Consider the following 21,834-nt stretch of genomic DNA (forward strand, 5'->3'; position numbering starts at 1 on the left):
AAATCATGGTGGAAAATAAGTATTTGGTCAATACCAAAAGTTCATCCCAATACTTTGTTATGTACCCTTTGTTGGCAATAACGGAGGCCAAACGTTTTCTGTAACTCTTCACAAGCTTTTCACACACTGTTGCTGGTATTTTGGCCCATTCCTCCATGCAGATCTCCTCTAGAGCAGTGATGTTTTGGGGCTGTAGTTGGGCAACATGGACTTTCAACTCCCTCCTCACCCCGTTGCGTCAAAATGATAACAAGAACGGTGAGCAAAAATCCCAGAACCACACTTGGGGACCTAGTGAATGACCTACAGAGAGCTGGGACCACAGTAACAAAGGCTACTATCAGTAACACAATGCGCCGCCAGGGACTCAAATCCTGCACTGCCAGACGTGTCCCCCTGCTGAAGAAAGTACACGTCCAGGCCCGTCTGTGGTTCGCTAGAGAGCATTTGGATGATCCAGAAGAGGACTGGGAGAATGTGTTATGGAGATGAAACCAAAATACAACATTTTGTTAGATACACAGGTTCTCGTGTTTGGAGGAAAAAGAATACTGAATTGCACCATACCCACTGTGAAGCATGGGGGTGGAAAAATCATGCTTTGGGACTGTTTTTCTGCAAAGGGACCAGGACGACTGATCTATTTAAAGGAAAGAATGAATGGGGCCATGTATCGAGAGATTTTGAGTGAAAATCTCCTTCCATCAGCAAGGGCATTGAAGATGAGAAGTGGCTGGGTCTTTCAGCATGACAATGATCCCAAACACACAGCCAGGGCAACAAAGGAGTGGCTTCGTAAGAAGCATTTCAAGGTCCTGGAGTGGCCTAGCCAGTCTCCAGATCTCAACCCCATAGAAAATCTGTGGAAGGAGTTGAAAGTCCGTGTTACCCAACGACGGCCCCAAACATCACTGCTCTAGAGGAGATGTGCATGGAGGAATGGGCCAAAATACCAGCAATAGTGTGTGAAAAGCTTGTGAAGAGTTACAGAAAACGTTTGGCCTCAGTTATTGTCAACAAAGGGTACATAACAAAGTATTGAGATGAACTTTTGGTATGGACCAAATACTTATTTTCCACCATGAGCTGCAAATAAATTCTTTAAAAATCAAACTATGTGATTTTCTGGGTTTTTTCCACATTCTGTCTCTAATGGTTGAGGTTTACCCATGTTGACAATTACAGGCCTCTCTAATATTTTCAAGTGGGAGAACTTGCACAATTAGTGGTTGACTAAATAATTATTTGCCCCCACTGTATTTACATAAAATAAATGCTAACTGCCACTTTTTTTTTTTTTTTTTTGCTTTTAACCAAGAATCGAGGCTGTTTTACCTCCATATCTATAAAGAATTCAGGGATTTAAGCATTTATTCCCAAAATTTTCAACGTAAAAAGCTCTTTATTGTGATAAGGCGGTGCCACAGTAGCTTAAAGACTAGCAGCACAGTCGACATATTTACGTAAAATAAATGCTAACTGCCCGTTCTTTTTACTTTTAACCAAGAATTGAGACTGTTTTACGTCCAAATCTATAAAGAATTCAGGGATTTAAGCATTTATTCACAAGAATTTTCAACATAAAAAGCTCTTTGTGTTTCCACTCGGTCAGCTTTGACGGAGACAGGCCCCCTATTAATCAGCCCCGTGTCCCGTCAATATCATTATGAAGTCTATGATCTAGCGGTGGTAAAACGTGTTTATTTCTCTCTGGCAACGTGATATCTTTGCTTAAGGTTATCATACCGTCAGCATATCATACCGGCACATGAAAAATATATCTAAACTGTCAAATTTTAGGGACAAAATGCCTTCATTCAGGGGGCGTCTCGAGCCGTGATTTGGGAAAGAGACCATGTCCCTTTATTTTCAATTGATAACTCAAAAATTGGTGGCCCTATAACCTTTTTAAACTCGGTGTTTTCCTGTAATTTGTCACCACGCAAAGTAAGTTATTCGAGAATTATTCTTACCCATGATGCTCTCTGTCTGTGCTGGCTGTCCTTCAGTCTGCTCCATTCCATCGCTGCTCTCCATACCAATAGCCTTTGTTTTGGGCTTCTTTGCAACAGGTGGTGGCATCTTTGCTTTTGTTGTCAACTCCACCTCGTTGACCACCTTTGTAGAAATGTGTTGAATTTTCTGTGAGAGAGTTGTGGGGTCTATCCCCATCTTCTTGTTCTTTGAGAAGATAAAACTTGCTGTGCTGGTTGGAGACGGACAGTGATCTTTTGGTGAAGTAGGTGAATGCAAGCTGAGGCGAGATGCAGAACTGTCCCTTGATCTGGCAGCTGTCCGCAGGCGGATGGCCTCCTGTAGGTTCATGGAGGTGGTTGTTGCTGTAGATTTGAAGGGTGTGGGTGAAGGTTCAGGTGGAACAATAACGACAGACTGGGCCTGAGTTAGATCTGGTTGGGAGGTGACAATTGCAGGTGGAGACGTGGATGTAGGTGAGGATATGATCAGAGATCTTCTAATGGGCTTCTGTGGGGCCTCGGTGTTGGTTTGGGGAGATTGGATCAAGCCATTGAGTACCTGGATTTTCACATCTTCATCTTGAGCTGGCTCTTCCGCTGCAGGAGGTTCAGGGCTGTTGTTAACAGCCCGCAGTTTAACCATTTGCAACAATGAAGGTGTGACCACAGGGACAGGTTGCTCTTGAACAATATCAGAAGAAGGTTCAGGGCTTTCATTTTCTGTGTTTGCATTACTTGTGTGGTGCAAAGGACTGTCATGATTCACGACAGGAAGAGGTGGTGGCACAGGAATGCTTACAGGTGGGGAAGGTGCTGGTTCCTCAGGCTTCTCCGGCGATGGAGAGATATCAACATTTGATGGGATGGAAATGTCTTTTGGTGGTGAAATAGGGCCCTCATTAAGGTGCAGCCCATCAGTGTTTGGGAGAGCAGTCACATCTGATGGGAGAAGTTCTGAGGGAGGAGGAGGAGGTGGAATACTTTGAGGGGGAGTGAGAATACCATTACATGATATTTGCTTACTTTGAGATTCAGATGAGATGCTTTCTTGTTTAAGGATCACCTCAGAGTCCAACTTTAGGGTTTCGCTTGGTGGTGGGGGTGGAATACTTAGAGGTGGATATAGTTTGGAATCAAGGGTTTCTTCTTCTGTGATCTGTGAATTAATCTCTTGAGAAGATGGAAGAACATCTTCAGAACAGGGAGGTGAGACTGTTTCTGCAGGCAAAAGTGGGTGTTGGCTAACCTGAGGAGGGGGATCTTCCTTAACACGGGACAAAGGTGGAGGTATGTCTTTTGTCAGTAGAGAAGGCAGTACTTGAACCATTGGAGGGGCAGATTCTTTAGTTAACACAGCTTGAACCACATCTGGGGGTGGTGGAAAGACCCTTTGAGTTATCAGAGGAGAGACCTCCTTAGGTGGAGAAGGAATGACTTCTTTAGCTCTCACAGTGAGGGCAGCTATGGTTGGTGGAGGGGGTGCTGCATAGGTTGGTGGAGGGGGGATAATCAAGGGAGGTGAAGGTGCAACCGATTGGGACGTTATAGAATCCTGTGGTTCTGGTTCCGTGGTCACAATAACTGTTGGAGTTGTGCAAGAGGAGTGATATTCTGTGATAGTTGCTGCAGCAGGAACGTTACTCGGCGGTGGCGGCAGAAGCCCCTCCGTAATTAAGGGTGGAGGTGGTAGGGGGAAATCCAACTCATCTGGCATACTGGCTATTTGTATTATTGGTGGAGGTGGTGGGGGCCAGGAGGATTCAGGAGATGCCGCATTGTTTACCACTGTGATTTGTTTGCTGGGGGGCTCTGGGGGTAAGTGTGCAGGAGGAGGAGAAGGTGACGGGGATGTGCGTGTTAACGAAATGGCATGTACAATACTCTTTTTAACCTTCAACTCTGAAGCTTGCGTGGGTATACTTTTGCCTACGCCGCCACTCATCGCCACCAGTCTTTCTTCCCTTTTTTCTGCAGCTTTCACTAACATTCCATTCAACATGTCACTTACTCGTACCTTCTCATCGTTTTGTTTCACTTTGCCATTTCCTTCAAAATCTACGCTCTGATTTGTCAGTCTTTCATTGCTGATTTTGTGAATCTGATTCACATTCAAAAGTGCACTTTCTTCAACTTTCTCTTTCCCATTTGTGGAATCCACTGATGTAGTCAGATTTTTCTGTTTTCTTTCTCCAGTCAAACTTTTCACAGAGCCCTCTGTAGACACAGATGCAGATGATCTTTGTTGTCTCCTGTCTTTTGGATTCTTTTTTATAATAGCATAGACATTGTCTGGGGCTGGGGGTCCCAGTAGCAACTCAAAGGTGCGCTTGTTGTGAGCCCAAACCTCGGGAGGGGGGGCTGGAGGTGCGTGGACTTTAGGGTGTGGAGGGATGTCAAAGAGTTCTCTCAAGGTCTTTACAGAGGGGCTGACAATTTGACAATCCCCTCTTTCTGGTTGAGACTGTGGATCTTTGGAGGATATTGCACTTTTATTTGTTTCCAAATGTATGAGGGGGGATGGCGATGAGGCACTAGGGAATAACTTTTGAAGCTTTGCTAGAATTCCTCTTTTGTGTTTTGGTGAGGCGCTGCTAGGCTGAAACTGTGGGGATGTGCAATCTTGGCTTGAATAGCCACTGGACGGGGAGGTTATTTTGCTGACTTTATTCTCTTGTGTTGGTTCCAGTTTTTCTCGTGACGAAGGAACCGTTTTTACCGCCTTAGCTGAGTCACTGGCCAGTGGTGATTTCGTCTTATAAAATAACACTGAGCCTGTTGAGTCCTCTAGAGAGCTGGTATCTCCGTTGTAGCCGGGGCTATCTATCGCCCTTACAGGAGAAGGCGCTTCAGGTTCCTCAGTTCCCTCTCCTAAAGCAGAATTGCTTTGAGGACGTGGCTCCTTTGAAATAACCACCACCTCTGCTAAATCTCGCGATCGACGCTTCATCTTATTGTGCAGCGAATAGGAGCGACTTGGCGGAGGCGGAGCCCTTTTTGGCTTCATGACAGAGAGGCTCCGTACAAAGGGTCCCTCTTTCTTATTACCTTGTTCCATAGTAATAACGAGCTTGCCATTGACAGTGATGGAATCTGCTTCTTTGTCTTTTGAGGGCTCTTTTCTAGAGATATTACCACTGGAGATGGTAGAAGAGTCTGACACCAAAGTCTCTGAGGACTCGGAGTGGCTCCAGCCCGAAGTGTCCGATAGGTTGTAAGGGTTGTGGCGGTAGGCCGAGCTGATTTTGGAGCTTCTAGAGGAAGTGGTTCTAGTCGAGGTACGGGATGGGGAAGGGCTGGACAGAAGAAGGCTGCTCTTGCTGACAGTTCGGAGGCTGTTGCGGCTCTGGCCTCGGCTGATCTCCACCACTTCAATAGATGGTGGCAACACAGCATTGGGAATGATTTTGGACATGTAAGCAGCCTGGGGAGACATTGACATGACCGGGGATGGCATCTCCTGTTGAAGACTATTGGCGGTGGTCATTGAGGGAACTGCCACTGACCAAGGCCGCTGCCCATCTAGCAAGTCCGGGCCCAATCGCTGCAGCAAGGCCAGATCATCCATATGACCAACACGAATCTGCTCAACTTGCTCCTCGCTGATGGGCTGGGTGACATTTCTGCTGGGTTCGGATGCTCTTGTATGATCACTGTCACAATCGCTATTGAAACGTTCTTCCTCATCTAATTTTAAAGGCATTGACTGGCCAGCTCTGTCCAACCCTGATGCAAGGAGGAAAAGTTACAATCAATTCTTGACATCTGGAATCTGAATCATCTTTGCATTATACAGTCACCAATCTTTATTTAAGCATTTTAACTGCGTTTTAAAAGGATATTTAAATTTTACCTTTTGTTGCTTGTATATTAAATCGTAGCTGAGTCTCTAGAGTGCCTGCATGCAAAAGCTTGGACACCCCTGGGTATTGCCAAACTTTCGCATGTACATGTAAAATCAAACAACCAAGTATAAATAGTAAATAATAAGTATCTTTTTGGACCTAGCCAAGAAGCCAATTATGAAATTGTGTTTGTGAGAGAGTACTTTTCCAAGTAGAGCTGTCCCGACTAGTCGACATAGTCGACGTCATCGATGACGTAAATCCGTCAACGAGCACAACATCCCGTCGACGGTTAATGAAGGGTTAAAAAAATATATGCGCGGAAAGTTCAGAATGTCGGATGCTCTGTATGCAAGCGGGGAAAGCGGCACAAAGCCAAAAAAGCGCACCAGAGTGTCCAAAACATTGACTTATTTCAAAGAAACAAAGGAGGGTACACTCTTCTGTCCTGTCTCTTCAATGCCAAGCTTGGCTGCACGTCGGCCGTGAATAAACACCTCAAGCGCCGTCACCGTTTGTAATTTTTTTTTTTTTTTTTTTTTTTCCTTCATTTTTTGTACACCAGAGGGTGCTGTCGCCTTACTAGATAATAATGTTTCATTGACAATGGGCCTATAAGTGCTATTAGTATTGTTCTTAATGCTAACTGAAAGGTTTGTTTCATGTTATGGTTTATTTTATGGTATAGAAAATTATATAAGGTTAAAAGGTCATAAATATATACAGTATATACAGTGATTGCACTCAAGGGAGAGATTGTCAATGATAAGGTAATAAATTAAGGATAAGGCAATTCATAGAGGCAATTCACTGATATATAAATAAGGTTTAAAAGGAAAAAGGTAAAAAGTTTTCGTTAATTTCTAATTGTGTTGTTTAATTTGTGTGCACCGTAGCTCTTACAGTGTGATTACATCAAGGATGGAATAAGAGTTGTAAACCATCAGTTTAAGAGACCATCTTTTAAATCGGGATGCTACACTAGTTAATTCTATCAGCATTTAAACTCATTGTTTATTTGTGATTTATTATTGTTATTTACGTGTTTATTTGTACTTTAATAAATAATTTAAGTGTTCCAATATGTTTTTTGTGAATTGATAAGCGTCAACAAAAATTTCATTGCTAAATTAGTAAACAAACAAAAAAATGATAATATATATATTTTTTTATAATTATTAGATTAGTCGACTAATCGTAAAAATAGTCGGCTGACTAATCGGGAGAAAATTAGTCGTTTGGGACAGCCCTACATACAAGTACCGAAAGCAAAAAGCATTTGGGGGAATATATACAGTAAGTACATAAAAACTATATATTTTATACAACAAAATTGAAAAATTCATTAAAAAGTAAAAGGAAATTGGAAAAAAATATAAAGCAGGACCTTATTTCTCTTTTTGTATTTCAGAAAATAAACATCTTTATCTTTATAAAGTTTTTCATCCATAAGTTTGCAATATTTAGCTATATTTCCCATTGTTTTTCTCTTTTTATGAAATTTTAAGGTAAGGATTTTCCAATTTATAGCTGTATTTTTCCGATTTTCTATTTTGTACTTTGGTTTATGTATTATCAATACTATTCTATGCACTTATATAATTTATTGTAGGAATATATATTTGTTAAATGTAAATTCAGGAATCAAGTGGTTCGGATACTTTGCATTTAAACATATGATAGGCAGAACTGAACTTTTATTCATTTTTGCACTTAAAATGCAACTTCAAAAATCACCTATACTGTTGAACTATTAGGGTTATATGACTGACAGTGGCAGTTTGGTTACTAACTCTCATTGAATTATTGGTGTTTAGTCTTGGATTCCAATGTACAGTAGATTGCCAACACATTACATTGTTTTGAAAATCACCCAATGGCTAATAATGTGTCCTCTAAATCAGATCGTCATTTCAATGTTAGATTTGACAAATAAGTTCCATACCGAGTTCTCGCTGTACATGACGAGGGATGCTTCCCACGGTCTTCCTTTGTCGTCTTCGTGTCCTGCCTTTTTCTGACTGCTTACCAGCGTTTAAAGGCCTGAATGTTGATCCTGGTCAAAGGGAGGGAAAGTGGGGGGGACGGGGAGAAAAGTGTCTATACGTAAGCAACAATTTGGTTTTACTTAAGTAAAATATTGAAAGTACTTTTGTCACGATACTAAAACGTCACCTCGATTTCGATACTACTCTTTTCGATACTTAATGTTCTTTTTTAATAACTCTGTACCATTGACTGTGATAGATGTCCAATCATCCTTCTGCTGCGAATTGAAATGAGTAAATAGTACACGTCCAATCCATTTGAACTGTAACTGCTAACAGAGAATGCCTATTTTAGTGCTGCAATGATTATTCGCTTCAAATTCAAATTCATCAAATTTTGCTGTTTCAAGGATTCAATTAATTTGTGATGTTATAATGGTTTGTTTTGGGTGGATTTGGCTGCCCTCTAGTGGCAACAGTAAATATGCAATTACTCATCTAACATGGCCAATTGTTCTTTTGCTGTACTTAGATCCTCATTTATTTTAAAATGCATTAATTACTCTTGTGAATTCAAAGTGCAATTCTGCATCGTTTGAAGAAACACTCAGGAATTTTATTTTGTATTCGCAATCTTAACAAGCCAAAATAAATATTATTGCAAACATAAATACTTGTTTGTTTCCTAACATGTACAGTGGGGCAAATAAGTATTTAGTCAACCACTGATTGTGCAAGTTCTCCCACTTGAAAATATTAGAGAGGCCTGTAATTGTCAACATGGGTAAACCTCAACCATTAGAGACAGAATGCGGGGGGAAAAAAATAAAATCACATTGTTTGATTTTTAAAGAATTTATTTGCAAATCATGGTGGAAAATAAGTATTTGGTCTATTCCAAAAGTTCATCTCAGTACTTTGTTGGCAATAACAGAGGCCAAACGTTTTCTGTAACTCTTCACAAGCTTTTCACACACTGTTGCTGGTATTTTGGCCCATTCGTTCATTCAGATCTCCTCTAGAGCAATGATGTTTTGGGGCTGTCGTTGGGCAACACGGACTTTCAACTCCCTCCTCACCCCGTGGCGTCAAAATGATAACAAGAACGGGGAGCAAAAATCCCAGAACCACACGGGGGGACCTAGTGAATGACCTACAGAGAGCTGGGACCACAGTAACAAAGGCTACTATCAGTAACACAATGCGCCACCAGGGATTCAAATCCTACACTGCCAGACGTGTACCCCTGCTGAAGAAAGTACACGTCCAGGCCCGTCTGCAGTTCGCTAGAGAGCATTTGAATGATCCACAAGAGGACTGGGAGAATGTGTTATGGTCAGATGAAACCTAAATACAACTTTTTGGTAGAAACACAGGTTCTCTTGTTTGGAGGAAAAAGAATACTGAATTGCACCATACCCACTGTGTGGGGTGGGAACATCATGCTTGGGGCTGTTTTTCTGCAAAGGGACCAGGACGACTGATCTGTGTAAAGGAAAGCATGAATGGGGCCATGTATCGAGAGATTTTGAGTGAAAATCTCCTTCCATCAGCAAGGGCATTGAAGATGAGATGTGGCTGGGTCTTTCAGCATGACAATGATCCCAAACACACAGCCAGGGCAACAAGGGAGTGGCTTCGTAAGAAGCATTTCAAGGTCCTGGAGTGGCCTAGCCAGTCTCCAGGTCTCAACCCCATAGAAAATCTGCGGAGGGAGTTTGAAAGTCCGTGTTGCCCAATGACAGCCCCAAAACATCACTGCTCTAGAGGAGATCTGCATGGAGGAATGGGCCAAAATACCAGCAACAGCGTGTGAAAAGCTTGTGAAGAGGTACAGAAAACGTTTGGCCTCCGTTATTGCCAACAAAGGGTACATAACAAAGTATTGAGATGAACTTTTGGTATAGACCAAATACTTGTTTTCCACCATGATTTGCAAATAAATTTAAAAATCAAATAATAAGATTTTCTGGGTTTTGTCCACATTCTGTCTCTCAAGGTTGAGGTTTAACCATGTTGACAATTACAGGCCTCTCTAATATTTTCAAGTGGGAGAACTTGCACAATTAGTGGTTGACTAAATACTTATTTGCCCCACTGTATTCTGCAATGCATTAAATGTTATAATCTGATTAATTGATTAATTAAATAATCGATAGTTGCAGCCCCAGACTATGTGCTCATGTTTCAGTGACATTGGCAGCTCAAGATGTCCGATTCACTTTGACTTGGAAGAGCGAATGATTATTGGACATCTAATGCTGTCATTGGCCGCCAATAAATATATAAGAAAAATGGGGGGGGGAAATATCCTGCATTACCATTACTATCAAGAGTAGTGAAAATTTCGAGTATCAATACGTTTTCAGTCAAATGTGAAATCTGGTGAAAACATCTCAGTGTTGCTAATTTTCAATATACGTACTTGACAACCCCAATTTAAAATAAACTCAAAGTACAGGGTGAACCATAAAAACAGGAACTTTTTAACAATCCAATTAAATCAAGAGTGATGGAAGAAAAAATATTTAAATAATTATGGAAATTGATTTTATCTTTTGTCTTTTTTTAAATGTCATCCGCCTGTACAAATGCATTCTTGAAATCTGCTGATTCCTCATTGATTCCTAATCTAAACTGGGATACTATGAATTTCATCCCCAATTCACCATGGTTACTAAAATGGCGCATTGTTTACAGTGATCCCTCATTTTTTGCGGTTAATGGGGACCAGAGCCCGCCACGATAAGTGAAAAACCGCAAAGTAGCGCACCCTCCTTCCCAAATTTTTTTTTGTGTGTGTTCAATGTATTTTTCAGATTTAGTACTGGAAAGAGATACATGACAAGACATTAGGGGTGTAACGGTATATGTATTTGTATTGAACCGTTTCGGTACTGGGTGCTCGGTTCGGAACGGAGGCGTACCGAACGAGTTTCTGACGTGATGTAAAGTGCTGTCAAATTTAATGGGCGGTAATTAATTTTTTAAATTAATCACGTTAAAATATTTGACGCATTTAACGCAAGCGCGGAATGCCTGCTCATGCATCCCATAATCCCACTGTTACGTCCCACGGACGGCTCGCTAAGGGCGTAAGATAAAACGAGCCACGCACACAAGTTGCAAGTGGACACAAATTTCTTCACACAAGTCGAACTCGCAATGAACAAAATATACAAAATGCGGAAGAAGCTGGCTTCAGCGTAAGCCCAAGCCAAAACAACAAACAAAATGAAACTACACTTACCCGCTAAGTAAACCCTGATCGTAAAAAAGAAAACAATACAGCCACTACCCTGGCTTCTACACTAAGCAAAACGTGTTGAACGAAAACAGCAGTTTACCACTACTGCTGCGGTGCTTATATACAGTGGTGAACAAAAACGAATGAACACAAAATACCTCACCAAAAAAGCGGGAGTGTAACAAAATAGCGATCAAATGCACAGGTGAATGAATGGCGATAACAGATAGAAAAGATAACAATTAAACGGCCAGGGCCGTCACACCACTCAGAAGTACAGTGAGCAGCGTGGGTAACAGTTAAATGTAAACATGGAAGAAAATCAGGTTGGCCCTCTGGGTGGGGAATTCAAATTAAAGAATATAGATGGTACAACTCTCAGAAAATGTAAATAAGTTGGTTTGCCTCAGCAACTGGCTAGAGGATGAATAGGGAAGAGGGCCACATTTATGTGTGCACTACACACACTTTGCACACATTTTAAATAATACTGGTTTTGTTACTGTTCTAAGGCTCTGTTGTGTGTTTGTTTTTGCAGAGAAAAAATGTCTTCAACAGAAATAATGTTAATGCCATCTTGTGGATTTATTGTTATGATCAATAAATACAGTACTTATGTACAGTATGTTGAATGTATATAGCAGTCTTGTGTCTTTCCATTCCAAAAATAATTTACAGAAAAATATGGCATATTTTAGAGATGGTTTGAATTGCGATTAATTACGATTAACTCAATTAAAAATTTTAATCATTTGACAGCCCTAATAACCCTTACTTTTCAAAGCTGTGGTCATAAAGTTAATATGAGAAACTTGAAACTGTTCAGTGTTGCAACTGTTCAATTTTGCTCATGAGATATTTTTTTAAAGAAAAAGTCTTAGCCAAAATTATTTTTAATTTGTTTTTCAAAATATCTACATTTCAGAATATTGTATATTCTATTTTGGAGCAGAATTCTAGCTTTGTATAGGCTAATGTTCCTATTGTTGAAAGCACAAAAGTGTGTAATAAACAACTAGCACATTTATATTTTGCATTTTGTTTTTTTACTGTACCGAAAATGAACCGAACCGTGACCTCAAAACCGAGGTACGTACCGAACCAAGATTTTTGTATCCCGTTACACCCCTACAAGACATGTTATTTCACTTTTTTTCCCCAGAGTATATATATATATTTTTTATATGTATATAATATAAATAAATTATTTTTAAGCACTTCAAACGTAATAATTATGATAAGTTTTAAACATGTTGCTGACCCACCGAATTATTTTCAAACATGAATAAAGTAGTAGAAAAATGGTTGGCTTTATTGAATGCTTCATTGAGGGAGTCCACTCAAATCCTCTTAAGCTGCCCACTTACACACCATGAGTTTCCACAGCAACTGTTTAACAAGTTAAATGATGATTGATGCATGCGGCACTTTGAAGCTTTGGCAAGATCAAACCCAAACATCTGTCAACATCTGTTAACTTTAATAAGCAACTCCAGTGCAGTGACTGACGAACAAAGAGCAGGGAGTGGGAGGGAGGGAACGAGAGTGAGATTACACGATCGGCTCGGGACAGCTCATCTGTATTTGTTTTTTTTAATTGGAAAAAATATCCGCGATGGACTGAGAGTGCAAAGTAGCGAGGGATCACTGTACTTGCTCAAGTCTGACAATATGCAAAAATACCAATTTTTTTCGACAGTAGTCAACAGCAGATTTCAAGAATACACTCATAGAGTAGGACGTCATTTAAAGGATGTCATTTTCAAATGAAAATTCTAGAATTGTTTCTTAAATGGCGTGTTTTAAGGTTTCAATTACTATGAATAAAGTATTTCTCTTCCATCACTCTTTGTTTTATTGGATTGTTAAAAAGCTCAGTTCTTTTTTTTTTTAATTTTATTTTAATTTAGCGCATTTAATTATAGTGTAATTGTGTCTTATTTTGCATTTACCTTGCCTGGTCAGACCAGAACGGGATGATTTTGAAGACACAGACGATTGCATAGAAGCAACAGAGGATGCGTCAGGAATGGTGCTGTCAGTTGTAAACCCGCCACCCTCACCATCTGTCTGGGCTGTCATTGTCGACTTCCAGGGGAATAATATAATAGTGTGTTAGTTTTTAGAAAAAAGAAAACTGAAATTTAGGTTGAAATATCACTTACAGTTGTGCTTTCATTATCTTGGAATTCCACTCCAGCATTGTTCTCTGTAAAAAGAGTTACTTTTAAATCTGCACTGCCTCTTCATGCTTAGCTCAAAGACTACAAGTTTTATTTATACGTACCTTCTTGTTGCATCATTTTCAAGCCTTCCAAGGCCTCACTGTGAAGGTCCTCGAGGTACTTGGGCCTGCTGGCCTCGATGAACACGTTCTCCTGGAGCAGCGGAGGAGGTGGGGTCTTATCATCATTCAGATTTAGCACAGCTTGAACGAGAACAAGAAAGACAGGGGGAGGTGATCAGCAAAGTACATAGTTACTCTAACAGCAGATTAGTTGCCCATATGGACACCAAAGAGGCAATCATCTTGCTGCTAGGCACATTTAAACCCAAACAAATACATATGAGCACAAACAACAGGAATAATATCCGGATTAAACCTTTGTTCCACTCCTTAATTCAGGATTAATTTTTGCCTTTGAGAATAGCGCAAAGGAGGATTATCAAATCAAAGATCTACTTTCCTGCAATGTATGATAGGATTTACACATTCTTCTGGACTAGATGTGAGCTTATTAGACAGAGGAAGGGGAATTATTAAAACTGCCACATTCAATTGTAGATGCGTATTCCTATACATTTCTTCTTCGATAATTAGGGGATACAAGGTATTACGTGACAAGAACCATGGACGAAATCCATAAAAAAAACAACCGGATTTGAGATACAAATGACTTTCGGTCACATGTGAACTTCAAACACTGCAAAAACCTGAAGAACCACTTTGAATGGCTAATGAATTGACTCAAATTTTCACTCTTCATCACTGCTGTCCAACTGTACATACATCTATCCCTTATTTTTTATCTCCACACAAATTAAACCATGTCAAACATATGGTCGCTTCAATGTGTAGTGAACTTGCCACGTGATGCAACTCTAGTGAGACCTGCTAAGACACTTTTACGTAATGCTGACACCTGCTCTACATTTAGCCACCTACTGTGCTCAATTTGCCACAGTCACTGTAAGGCCATGCTGAAATTAGCCTGAGCAGCCACATGCTTAACTATTATTAATCGTCATCACTGTGTCTATTGTAACGGAATTCAAAAAACAAACATATTACATAGTATTTTCCCCCAATTAGAGAGAATTTCTATCTTAACTAGAGGATCACTTAAAAGGCAAGATTGATTTATGTGGTCCATATTGAACTCATTTTCTAAAAACAGTGTTGGCCATATTACAGTCATAATCTAATCATTTTTATTGAACTCTAATCAATTTGTGCTGCCTTCACTTACCTTTCTTTTTGAGTGTGGTAAAGCAGTAGAAATTAGTGGTGAGGTCATTGGTCAAAAGTACCACCATGACGGACTTCTTATATAGCTCATCAATTAACTTTAAAAGTCCAACATAAAATGTCTTGAATAAAACAAGGTAAAAATCCCCATGTGCCGTAAACAGACTGTCCGATCAGTACAAAATGCTTATCTGCATTGTTTTTGAAAATGATGTTTTTTTCCCAGTTCTATTCAGAGGCTCATCTGTGAATGTCTCAACAGCCAATAGACAACTGGCGTCCAAGCACACTAATCCTGTACAGCCTAATTCCTGCCATCCCTTTTGCCACCCATCTGCAAACACTGATTGGTCAATGGGGATTAAAGAGTGATCATAGATGTAAACAATGAAGGACTTGTTAAGGATTTGATGAAAGACACTCAGCGCAGTTTTCCCATATTACAGCATACTGTGATTTGTGGTACAATTATCAAGTTTCTTAAACACCTTTACTTGTAATGAGATTTATAAATGCACCACAAGGGGGAGCATGAATTTTAAGAAAATTTATTCCTAGAAACAAGTTTAAAGAGAAACCTGTGGCTCACGGCACATGGTCATGCATGTGAATGAATTCCTGGAGCCTTGTAAGGTTGTAATAATACACGGGGAAATTGGGGAACATTATTCATTGACTTAATTCTTTAAAACTCTTGTTACTTTTAGTTATTTTCTGTTTACATCAGCAATATAATATGTGCACTTCCTGTTACACAGAAAAAACAACTGAACAAATGCTAAATATTCTCATGCTTACAAGCAAACTAACAGCAGTTTAGAGATCAAAACAATTTCATGTGTCACAATTCTGAACCAAAATAGCAGCTTAAGTGGGTGTGCATGTACAATGTACAAGTAAATTAAAGTGCCTGTGACAGCATCCAAAAAAAAAATCTTAAATAGCATTATTATGTGAATTAGAATACTCTTTTGAGACGATTTGACTATACACGACAATTTGGCAAAGCGCAGATGACGAGAAATTAGTCTTTAATCTGCTGTTTAGCCCCGCCCGTCATTACAGTGCTCTAGTGTCCCCAGCTGGATGGTGACATCGGCAGGGTCACGATTTCATCTGATTTAGAATTCAGCCCATTGAGGGGGAAGATTCAGAACGAGGGAACTGCGACAGAGAGCAGCAAAATATCATGATTGTTTCAATCTCTCTACTCCAATATTTTTACAGGGCATTATTTTATCTAAGTATTTTCCACCAGTTGCTAAATAATGGTATGGTGATGACAAATAACAGTCTTGTGCCACTGTAAATGGAATATGAAATATTAAAAATGCATTTATTCAGTCCAACAGGGCAAAATTACTGCATAATGGTCAAAACTGCCGACTTCTTCCCCTCCCAAACGGTATTTTATGCCACCGGAGTTAGTCCGGCTTTTGTCATTTCCCTGCCCCGGCTTCGGAAAAGGAGGAAAGAGCGTAAACAAAGCAGGAGGCGTGACAGCTAGCCGACATGCTAACCCGAAACGACTAATGCCACACACGGCGGCGGTTTTGATTGTCTTCACCGATCGGCTAGCCACCGGCGGTGAGCAAGTTACAGCTCGTTGTTCTGCTGCGGCTCCGGCGGGCAGGCAGAGAGGGGAATAAACACCGCAATCTAGGTGGACAAACTGGCTGACACCGGAGCGTGAGGCTGCCCGAGCCCAAGCCAAGAATAGTGGTCTATTGGCGGCCACACGAAGAGGACCGAGGGGGTGGAAGTGACTATGGTGTGCGACAAGCCGCCGGTCGTTGGCCGAGTGGCCTTCTCTGTGGACAAGGAGTATTGTCACCCACAAAATGCAAGTCACCTCCTTATTAAAACATGTGCCATGATCCCAGTATTTGACATAATACAAAACACGTAGTTTAGTCACTTCGTCGTCGGTCAAATGTTCCAACAGTTGTCGGACTTGTTTTGGCCATTCTACACGGTGAACGGGAACATTTTGAAACCCAAAAAGGATCACACGCCTCTCCCTGGTGCAGCAACAAAAGCCTGCAGCACATTGGGCTGGCAGAATGCGAAAAACAAACAAATTAATCCGCAGTCCATCTGCATGCTATATAGCAATGGCTGTATTGCGAGATGGTGACCCGGCTGACGTCACATTCGCATTCTTCCTCAATCCAGGAAGTCACTCATTTTCATGGTGCTGGATTTAAAAATAAATAAATAAATTGATCGCTTTCACACACATCCAAGCCGTCCATTTCATTCTGAAAATACAGCGTGAAAGATGAAATAAACATGCTTTTTGCCGCCATAGGCACTTTAATATGGACAAAAAAATTGAACACACTTGACAAGATGTGGGTAGGGTGATACTATTAAAGGGAACCTCGGACTGAAAGACTTGTAGGCTCTAATAAGCCAAAGTTGTTCTTTTTTACTAAAATATGTTATTAGAAACGCATAAATCCACTGATTAAAAAATCTACAATATTTAGTACATGTTTTGACCTACGGAGGGCGCCATGTTTTATGGGCACTCGGGGTGATGACGTAGTTTGTCACTCACTAAACCAACACTACCGGTCTTCTGCAATTCCTTCTGCGCAGCGAGACGTTCAACACATAAAAACGGCGAGTACTTACTATTTGTGTTTTTATTGAGTCTCTTATTACCATTTCATTGCCTCAAATATGTGCTTCCCTTTCATACTTTTATGCGTTGTGTTTTCTTGTGGTAGCTTTAAAGAAGATTGTTGATCTGTTGACCACATTAGTCACGTAGCGTATTTAAACCACCCTTATTTGATATTCCTCCATTTACGATTTTCCTGACGAAAGTTATGACGTTCTGCCTGTATGCATCTAAAGAAAACAAGCTGAAAGCACACGGTAGTACTTTGGGTGTCAAATTCACCTCTTGTTGGATGTGTAGCCGATTTTGGCAGAACAACGGTTTTGTCATACTCTCGTCTCGTGTCATCCCGTCTTTACTGTTCATTTTGCTTTTGCTGCTCGGTTTGTGAAATATTGACAGTGCTGTCATGCTCATTAATATTCCTCACGGGTTCAAATTGGAAGGGCAGAACCAACAACATGTTTATGTAGCTAACGAGTGACACTGTGGAAGTACGGCAGCGTAACCAAGCGCCATTGACAACAATGGCGACCTACTAGTTAAACTAATTTTACAAATTGTATAAAAACGAAAACATCAAGAGGGGTTTTAATATCAAATCATTTGAACTCATAATAACATTTATCTATTTATATTAAGAACTACTAGTCTTTCTATCCATGGATCCCTTTAATGAGAAGGGACTTTAACTATCACTGGTTATAGTCAAATAGTGCGCATATTAATCACTCACCTCTTAAATGCACCATCTGTCCGTTGAGGATTGACAGTATTAACAGGCTGGAAGTGATTACTTATCAAATCCAGGCTGATGTTTACATCTTGGATTTGAATAAATGTACTAAATCCAATGATCGTGCGCAACAATTTGATTCAAATTCCACAACTCAGCCTTCAGAAAGGGAAAAACATTGTGTGACAGAAAATCTGCTTAAGGAAATATGATTACATTTCAAGGGGCGTATGATAAATAATAATTCTCTTTATAGTTCTTATGGAGATAAAAGGGTTTTAGAAATATGTACATAAATGTATTGGTCACAATACATTTTATTGTACCTTGAATTTGATAGTATACATTCATACCTTCTGTTAATCAAACTGGCCCTTTTGTGTCGAAAAGCAGTTGTTGTTTTTTTGTTTTTTTTTTTAAATTATCTTAATGCTAATATACACCATTAATGCGGTCACGAAAATTAGCAGTGTGTATTGTATTTAACTCTCAGATCAATGAATACGCTCACGCAATTGCCAACACTGCCAAAAACAAGTTTTATCAACAGCATTATCGTGATATCTTCGTCTATTACTCAATGTTACCGACAGTGACAGACGAAATCTAGGCAGCACAGAACTTTTGAAGAATGGCTGTTTTTGTAAATGTTTTCATTGTTGAGTGACTTTCTCATACTTTTCTATTACTTATTGCATTTGAAATTATAGACTTTGTATGTTAATATATTGGGGTTGCAGTTTTAAATACTGCCCCTTAAAAGTGTTGCTTGCCTCTTCATTTGGGGAGATTCCTGGGTCGCTTCCTTTTCTGTAAACCAAAATCAACAGGAAGTGACCCATAAATGCAACTCATTGGTTGCCATTCACCACCATAGATGTCTAATCCATTTGAAATGGGAGGGATTTCAGCAGATTCTTAAAACCTATCATAACAAAACAAAAACAAAACTAGGCCTGCAAGCAGGACAGAACGGGCCCTCGCAATCTAGCGCAACTCGGACGTCATGCAACTCGGACAGTGTGCAGGTCAGGGTGGTGGCAGATCGTCCTCTCTAATCTTCTCATTAGAACCTAACATGCGCGAAAGTTGCCTCTTTACATTCACACACCTAAGAGATAAAAACCCCTATTGGACAGAGGACTACAAAAAAGGAGTGAATAAAGGGTCATCACAGCAACAGACAGAGACATGTGGACATGGGCCGTAAAATAAGTATTTTAAAAGGTCTTGAAACTACAATGACCAACCTGAAAAGAACTGGACATATATTTTAAAAAATGAGTGACTTTCTATTGCCACTAGTTGGCGCTGTAGGGTTGATGCAAATGACCCCTACAGGACCCTGCAGACTATGACTCAACAAGAACGATATGTTTGGCGCAGATATGTTGTAAAAGTTATGACTGTTCAAAACTTGTGGTGAGACGAAATGGCTTCAGTCATTTTTACTTCTCCTGTTGGACCCTTCTGCTTCAACCAGAACACTAGAACTACTAGAACAATGCACACGTCACAAGAATCGCTGTCAGCGTGAAGGGATTACTGCCCGTCCGAGTTTATCCAACCTGCCATCCACACTATCAAAAATACTGGGGAAGTGGTTACAAAGCGGTGCCATTAAGCCGCTACTCTGCCGACAACAATCTGCTTGGAGATCTTTGGAAATTAAGTTACTAACTGCCGCAGCTAGCTAGCGGGCTAACTAGCCGCACTGCCTGGAGTGGAGTGGGCAAGTGGCGGCGTGTGGAAGCTAACGAGGCTCTTCGTTAGCTCCTTCTCTTGGAGGAATGGGTCCAAAGAAATCCGGTAAAGAGACTACTACTGATGAGGAATATGTAACTGTCAATGTCCTCACAGAAATGTTAGATCAGCAGAAAATATTCTTGAAAGACATGATGGACCTCCAGGAAAAGAATTTAAAAACTTTCCTGCAACTAATCATGGAGACAACTAACAAGCGCATCGACGACCTCGTGAAAGATTTCAATGAATATAAACACAGCCTGGATTATACCCAAACGCAGGTGGACAACCAAAAAAAGATTAACGATGAGATCACCGCTATGTGCAAGGACGCACGCAAAGACATCAATACTGTTTGCGAGTCTGTAATATCACTTGATGTCAAGGCGGATTATCTTGAGGCCCAGTCAAAAAGAAACAACATAATTATTGATGGCATTCCGGAATCTAAACCAGAAAGTTGGGAAGAAACGGAGAATAAAGTCCGCCGTATTTTATCTGAAAAGTTGGAAATGAACATGGAACGGATCGAGATGGAACGAGCCAATCGGATGGGCGAAACGAAAACAAACCGACACAGACCGATCATCGTCAAGTTCTTCAGGGGGAAGGACAAGGAGGCTGTGATGGCGAGAGCCCACAAGTTGAAAAGAACGAACATCTATCTTAATGAGGACTATTCCGAGGCTGTGAGGCAAAAACGAAAAGAGCTCATCCCAGTCATGAAGGCGGAAAGAACAAAGGGAAACATTGCCTACATTCGCTATGACAAACTTGTTGTCCACCCTCCCTCCCAAAAGCCTGTCGCGCTTGCAGAGGGATCCAGAGTACCCCACCGAAGGTCTGAAGGAGTCGAGGGGGAGTTGCCAGCTGGGAACACCGGCCCGTGACAAGCTCGTGTGCACGAACATAAACTGGACTTGGTAATCATTCTTTTCTCTCTCTCTCTCTCTCTCTCTGCTTTTGTTTGTTTTTTCCTCCTAATTTATTTATTTATCTTCGCTCTCTTTTCTCACTATGTCCCGGTTAACACTTCCCAAGAAAGGGTTAAAAATAGCTCATTTAAACATATGTAGCTTGAGAAATAAAGTTGTAGAGATTGAGAACCTGTTATTATCTGACAATATTCATATTTTAGCCATCTCGGAAACTCACCTTGATAAGACATTCACTGATGCTACCGTGGATATACAAGGATATAGCATTTATAGAAAGGACAGGGATATGCATGGGGGTGGTGTGGCAATGTACATTCAGAATCACATTCCTGTTAAAATCAGAAGTGATCTCATGTCATTTGATGTTGAAATGTTATGGTTACAGGTTCATTTACCCCATCTAAAACCTATACTGCTGGGGTGCTGCTATAGGCCGCCAAGCTCTAATTGTCAGTATCTTGACAACTTGTGTGATATGTTTGAAAGGGCATGTGATGAAAACCGTGAAATCTATGTACTGGGAGACCTGAACATTAATTTTATGATGTTAAGCTGTCCTTTGAAAAAAAGAATTGTTAATACCATTAATGTCTGCAATCTTGTTCAAGTCATTAATCAACCAACCAGAGTAATCACCAATAAGAATGGGAGTACATCATCCTCATGCATCGATCACATTTACACCAACGCTGTGGAGCTCTGTTCAAAAGCCATATCTGTTTCTATTGGTTTTAGCGACCATAACTTAGTTGCCATTTCCAGGAAGGCAATAGTGCCAAAAGCGAGGCCAAAAATTGTTTATAAAAGATCATACAGGGATTTCTGTCATGACTCATATGTTAATGATATCAGTAATATTTGTTGGACTAATGTCAGTAAGCAGAGTGACCCAGATATTGCATTGAATGCTTTCACAGATTTGTTAATTCCAATTATGGATAAACATGCACCTGTTAAAAGGTTGACTGTCAGAGCCACTAGATGTCCTCGGATTGATGATGAATTAAGAAAATGTATGGCGGAGAGAAACGAGGCAAAAGTAAAAGCAAATCGGTCAGGCTGCATGTCTGACTGGCAAGTGTACTGTAAATTAAGGAACTACACCACTAAGCTGAATAGGAATAAGAAGAAGTTGCATTATAAATCAAGAATAAATTATGTAAAACATGATAGTAAAAAGCTATGGAGTACCTTAAATGACATCATGGGCAGGAATACAAGTTTGATTCCATCCTTCATTGAAGTAGACGGCTCTTTTATAAC

General features: G+C 40.3%; 1 protein-coding gene across 3 annotated transcripts in view; it reads right to left on the reverse strand.

The window, feature by feature from the left end:
• The window catches only part of si:dkey-157l19.2 (uncharacterized protein KIAA1522 homolog), a 70,132-nt gene that overhangs the window by 4,435 nt on the left and 43,863 nt on the right, over window positions 1-21,834 (reverse strand). For 2 of the 3 annotated variants that reach the window (XM_057858723.1, XM_057858722.1), the window contains exons 3-7: window positions 13,341-13,481; window positions 13,219-13,262; window positions 13,006-13,141; window positions 7,764-7,874; window positions 1,974-5,699 (exon numbers count right to left, since the gene is read on the reverse strand). In XM_057858723.1, coding sequence (XP_057714706.1) covers window positions 1,974-5,699; window positions 7,764-7,874; window positions 13,006-13,141; window positions 13,219-13,262; window positions 13,341-13,481 — 4,158 coding nt within the window. Of the gene's footprint in view, window positions 1-1,973; window positions 5,700-7,763; window positions 7,875-13,005; window positions 13,142-13,218; window positions 13,263-13,340; window positions 13,482-14,523; window positions 15,542-21,834 lie in introns of those variants that run through there. The other variant, XM_057858724.1, reaches the window with a different exon arrangement.

The sequence above is a fragment of the Corythoichthys intestinalis genome, chromosome 15 (genome assembly GCF_030265065.1).
Source record: "Corythoichthys intestinalis isolate RoL2023-P3 chromosome 15, ASM3026506v1, whole genome shotgun sequence".
Taxonomy (NCBI): Eukaryota; Metazoa; Chordata; class Actinopteri; order Syngnathiformes; family Syngnathidae; genus Corythoichthys; species Corythoichthys intestinalis.